Source organism: Arachis ipaensis, chromosome B06 (assembly GCF_000816755.2).
Source record: "Arachis ipaensis cultivar K30076 chromosome B06, Araip1.1, whole genome shotgun sequence".
Lineage (NCBI taxonomy): Eukaryota > Viridiplantae > Streptophyta > Magnoliopsida > Fabales > Fabaceae > Arachis > Arachis ipaensis.
The window spans coordinates 119,654,556-119,661,188 of NC_029790.2; the positions used below are offsets into that span (position 1 = coordinate 119,654,556).

At 27.3% G+C, this 6,633-nt stretch overlaps 1 protein-coding gene across 1 annotated transcript in view; it reads right to left on the reverse strand.

Moving 5' to 3' along the window:
• LOC107648396 (probable WRKY transcription factor 75) overlaps positions 1-830 on the reverse strand; it is a gene marked incomplete in the record, with an annotated part of 3,587 nt that extends 2,757 nt beyond the window's left edge. The window contains 1 exon segment of the mRNA XM_016352278.2: positions 268-830. Within this exon segment, the coding sequence (XP_016207764.1) occupies positions 268-687 (420 nt within the window).

A 6,633-nucleotide genomic window follows, 5' to 3' on the forward strand; every position in this document is an offset into this window, starting at 1 on the left:
ATTGTGTTGAAAATATTTTTTTCTAAAAATTAATTACCCGTTGGGTTCAACAATCAACAGTAAAAAGGGAAATAATTGAAGAAAAGAACTTAAAACAAAAATTTTTTTGTAAAAGTCTAGAGACAGCAACTTTTGTATTTTGTGGACAGCACTTAACCATCAAGAGAAAAGTAAGTGATCTTCTACCATTGAATATAATCTCACACTATTAAAAAGATTATTAATGATCAATTAATCGTTACAAAACACAAAAATTACTGCCCCTTAAGCCTTTTGGCCATATTTCCTCCATCGATAACCATCATCAAGAATATCAACTTGGCTCCTGGTTTGAAACGCGTATCTTGGTTTTCTAACTTTCTTCTCTCCTTTCTTCTTGTTGGATGATGATGAAGATCCACCCCCTAACTGATGATCACTCACATTAATCCTCTCATCTTCTTCTTCTTCTTTATCTTCTTCTGATCTCTTCAGCTGCTGCTCATGAAACTTCAAATCCAGAAATGCACTATTATTCGAGCTTTGACCGTTATTATTATTATTATTATTATTATTCAAACCACTAATGAAACCATGCTGCTGCTGATTACTATTGTCGTTATTATTGTTAGAAATTGAAATCTGGTACGAGGAAGTAGAAGAAGAAGAAGGAGGACATGGGAACAACATGGAATAATTATTATCCATTGAATCCAATTTCAGTGAAGAAAATATATAAAGGAAGGAACTAGAAACAAGTAATTATGAAGAAAAGGAAAGAGAAAGAAGAAATGAATAGAATAGATTCAGCGAATGTGAAGAAAAGGAGAGAGAAAAGGAAAATCCAACGGGACAGGCTTTATATAACAATAGTATCTGTGGACTATGGTGGTGTCTGGATAGTGTCGTAAACGGCACGAAAATAAAATCTGCTCCTGCCCCAAAACTAATATTACACTAATAATACATTCAAATTAAATTCATTATTTTAAATCTCATTTTTTATATATCATCATTTATCCAAATAATCATTAATCAAGTATGGTACTTTCATAATTTGAAGATTTTTAGTTCTCAATTATTTAAATAATTAATTGTTTATGTTAGAAAGAAGACACTAAATTAAAATAGAATTTGTGTGTCTATTCAAATTATTTAGAATGATACAATATAAAAGGATATTTATAAGTATTAAAAAAATTGTAATAATAAAGACATAATCTCCTATAATAAATATTCAGATATACTAAATAATACTAATTGATCCTAATTATATTCTAACAGTTTAAATAATTTTTATAAATAATGATTTTTTAATGTACCAGGACTGGTTGAATCAAACACGATTTAGATAGATGGTCACTTAAATTGTTGATATTAATTAAGAATTTTTTAAATGTTGGAGAGACGTTTGTTTTTTGGATAAATAGTTAATTAGAGATCCAAAGTGATATTTATTATATATATATCATTGTTATTGTTATTATTATTGAACAGATATTGTTATTTTTATTTTGATAATATTATTTTTTAATAGTTTTATGCAAATATATTATGTAAAAAATTTATGTATTTATGTGTTGGTGGACTTATAAAAGAGTCTAATTTTTTTTAATATAATAAAGATAAGAGAAAGTCTAGAAAGTCAGCACTTTTATTAAAAATTAGTCAGTACTTAACTAGCAAAAGAAAAGTGAGTAATTGCATACCATTAGATAAAATCTTATACCATTAAAAACATCAATAATGACTAATTGATAGCTAGAAATAACAAAACTTGCTGCTCTCTAATACTCCTCACAAAATATATAAAATAATAAAATAATAAAAAGATTGGTCTAAAAAGATTTATTTTTATCAAATATTAGTTTAGTAGTGAATTTTCATTTTTATTTTTACTTCCCTTTTTTGAGGAAATTTGAACTTTCAAGCTCAAGCATGTCTCTAAATTGAACAAATGTTTAAACAGACACTTACAAATCATTTATTAAAAGAATAAGCTTAATTAGGAATTAACTTTTGGCAATCAATTTCAAATATTTATAAATTTTTTATTATTATATAATTTTTTTACCTTCTTATTATTTTTATCAACATTTTAATATCATAATTTCATTTTCTATTGTTGGTTTTCAATGACTCTTTGGCGACCACTGCTGCTGCTGACCATTCTAAATTCTAAATTTTACATATTAAATTTTAAATCCTAAACGTTTTAAAGAGTAAAGATTATAAATGTAATTTTGAAATAAACAATTGACTTATATTGATTAATCTAAAAAAGTAACTCTATATGTTTTGTGAAAGAATGCTCATATTAAAGAGAAGACTCAAATATATATCTCTGCAAACAAATTAAAACAGCGGCTTCAGTGCAAATTCACATATTATTATTCTCAAATAAAATTAATAATTTGAAAACCGTTAAATAATTTAACATATTTAATTAAATTATTATTTAATAATTTTTAACTATAAACTTCACATGAAGATAGTTATATATAAATTATCACCAAATTAAAATACTTACATACAAAACAAAAATATTTACCAATTAAACACATTAATATTTTGGTGAGTGTAAAACTTTGCGTATTGTAAGAACAAGAGTATTTATATTTTTAGGTGTTGAAAAACATGTATTTGGATTGAGTTCGAGCGCCATATAAAATACAATTCCTATAAAATAAGGTCTTTTAATTTCCAACATCCTACGACCATGCAGGGTTCTCCGCCAACCCCATTGTTATTAGCACTAGTCAGCCTTAGACTAATAAACTCCGTTTAATAACTACTATCATAGCCATTTTGATGTAAAAGTACGTATATTTTAACAAAATAAAATATATACATTACATCAACATATTTGTATATACATGATATTTCATACATACATTTCTTTATAAAGTAATTATTCACTAGAATTATAAAAGCATAAATAGTAGGATAATCAAAACTTTTATGACATGATAAACAAACTATTTTACAGCAATACATTTAATCAAAATTTTATATAAAACACCAAATATGTATATTCATATGACTAATTTTTTGTATACACATATGTAATATGTGTGATTTTATTTTAAAAAATAATTGTACACTATTTTAAATATTAAAGACTAAATGTTAGACATTAAATTTTAAATTTTAATAATAAAAAATGAAGATATTAATCTAAAATATTAGCTATAACATTTCTCTAAATATAAATTTAGTCGTTTTTTAAGCTAAGGGCAAGTTAAATTTTGATAATTTTGTGGCAACCCTTGATAGCGTGTGTTGTGAAAATTAAACTTTGTTTCATTTATTCATAGCATATAGGGGCCTTGTTGGAAAATTGGTGAGGGGACCTAACTATTTAATAGTCTAAGATGGAATTTGTGACTTGTGAGGCGGCTTCATGATTATGATAAAGACATTAGCATTCGCATGGTTTTGGAATTAGGGCGTATTTCATAGATTATAAGTCATAAATTTGAATGCGTGTAATATTATAATATTATAGTAGGATGACTGTGTCTATGAATGAGTGGGCTAATTATAATTATTATTGGGATGAAATATAATAAAAGTTTTCATTAAAGATTTTCAAATCTATGCAGGTGGTGATGCATGGTCAGTGGTCATAGTTTGTGAAAATTGTGGCAGTCAGTCATTTGCATGTGTTTGTTCGTGGCGGTAGTCTTGCCAAAGACTAGAAGCAGTTTTCTTTCGACTTTGGAATAAAACATGTGGGTTACGGTCACACGTCACACGTGTATACAAATTACAACTTAGAACATTCATAGAACAAAACATTATACATAAAATAATACTATATAACTACTGTTTTTGGCGATAATATTATTGCGCAATTAGACAAAGTTCTAATCATGTGACAGGAATTTTATTTTTATTCGTAGTAATAAATCCCAGATGTTGGCCAGTTATTATTTATGTTTCTGGAGAATCCCCACGGGCAAGAAATTAATCATTACTCTCAATAATTGAAAAGAAAAAGCCAAAGAAAAAGAAGAAGAAGAAACATAGTTGTATAGAATAAGCACGTTCATATACTATTACAAAGTGTCACTTATTTCACGTAAACTGTAGTAGGGGAAGATATTATACATTAAGAAATATTAAAGCAGTACTTTTGAAATGAAAAACTTCGTGATTTACTGGGGAAATTAAAATGGAAATTTCGTAAACTAAAGTAGAGGTTACATGTGAAATAACAAATGCTAAATAAAATCCACTTCATGAACACGTCACATCAAACGATTGATTTTTTAAAAGTAGAAATTTAGGTGCAGTCAACTTCACGTGAAATTTATAACTGAGAGCTGTTGGATGATTTGACTGATTTAACTAAATTTTCATCTAACGACTCTCAACTATCAACTTCACGTGAAGTCGAGTGTACTTGAATTTTTACTTTTTTTTTAAATAAATAAAATAAATATAATATTTACGGATATATGTACGGATTAAAAAAATTACATTTTTTTCTATCATAATACTTATCTCATTTTAACAGAAGACAAAATACATGAAAAAATCAAATAGAATATGCTACCTACACACGATATATATATTTATAGATGTTAATTACACGTATTTTTATCATTATTGCGGATGAAATTGTTCATAATTATCTCATTTTCAAATGTAGTCATTTGTTTACATGTGTCATGTGTGATAAATACAAATAAAATTTTTTGACTATTTAAAAAGTTTAATTATGCCTGATGCAGTGTAGATCTTAAATAACTTCAATTCTCTGATCTTTTGATATTCTTTTAATATATCTAGTATATAATGAATATGTACGTTGTTGTGAGTATTTATCCAATTGCATCTATAAGAGATACTATGTTTTTGTTATTTAATATTTTATGCACTCATTTAACTCTAGTTTAATTAAAATATTTTATAAAATTTAATTTTATATTTTTATATGATTTTATAAAAATCTATCTCTTGTATTTATGGAATTAAAAAATTACATCATTATTATTATATACTACATTATATTTTCTTTTGAATTCTGTTCTAAAATAACCATACATCATTCTAATTTAACTGTCATTCACATAGTATTAATATAAAGTATTATATTATGACATTTTAAATCGTATGACATCTTCATTAAAATGACGTGTCTAAGATTTTATTATAATTAAATAGGTATTTCAAATTAATTAAAGGTAATATTACAGAAACAAAAAATAGCAAAAATTTACCTAATTTAATATTTATTATTTTAGTCTCTAATTAATAAAAAACTAATTAAGCAAAATAAATATAATTAACTAATTTAAGACACTAATTTGATCATATTAAAATATTAATTATATCATCTTTTTGTTTGCAAGTGTCATGCTGACATTTTAACATTTTATATTAGCATTAGAGATGAGTTAAGATTCACAATTTATGAATTTAGGAATCAATTTAATCATTTTTAAAAGTCAACAAATTTTTATGAACGTTCACAATTTTAGAAACTAAACTTTGCATTATTTCTTTAATTATATATATCACATAACTTTTTTTATGTTATAATCTCACCATCTTTCTTATAGAAAAAAAGGGATAAAGACAGTTAAACTTGTTCAAATAATAGTTGTTAAGAAGACTCTAGTTGTTGTTATTGTTATAAGATACTTCAATTAAAAATAAACAAAAACAAAATCTTGTGAATTTGGGATATGAAGATCTATGTCTGTAGAGAAAAGAGGGATTACTGTAGAGAAGAGAATGATGACTAAATTTGGGGATTAAAATTTTTAATTTTGATTTAGAGACCAAATTGCACCATAAAAGTTTACTAATCCACGTCAGCTAGCCGTTACCTGGCCAGCGTGTCACGGAGGAATCCAAATCAGCTTTCCGGTGGTGCCATGTGGACGAAATACGTCAGAAGGACGAATCTAAGTCCCGGAGTGCAACTTCAGGGACGAATATGGCTAACTTTTAAGTTCAGAGACTACTATGAGACTCGAGTGCAACTTCAGGTACCACATTGAGGCTTATCTCCTTGAGGCGCTGGAAAATCTGAGATGAAGTTCTTGGGTCAAAAGGAGATTAGGAAGGCTGAATATAAGTTCTTTGCAATATTGACGAGACTTCATATTTAAATCTTTTTAAATTGTGGATAATGATCATGATCATGTGCGCACGATGTTCGAGGTTTATGGGAAAATCTTAGCACAATAGGTCATGAAGTTGTATGTCGAGCCCGATGAGATTGGTGGAAGTGAAGTTGGATTGTCTATTCCCACACATTAGATCCACCAGTAACAACATGTTTGTTGCATTACGCTACACCAAGCGAATTTATGGAGGAGGACTTTGAGTCAGATGAAGAATATATCGTTGAGACTGGAGAGTCTTCTTGTAGCTCTGAGGAGGATGCATTTGTTGCAGATATGCTATTGGGACACAGGTTTCTATTAGACATACCGCTTTTTGTATTGGACCTATATCCACTATTCTTAGCCATTGTGACACTGTGGACCTTGAGGTGACGTAGGAGGATCCACTTTGCGACATTAGTGGCATAGGAGATGATTATAACTTAGACGGAGGCGTTGAATTTGAGTTGAGACACTAATTCAGGAACAAAAAACCTGTGCATATGGGAGTTAAAAATTATAATATTCTATA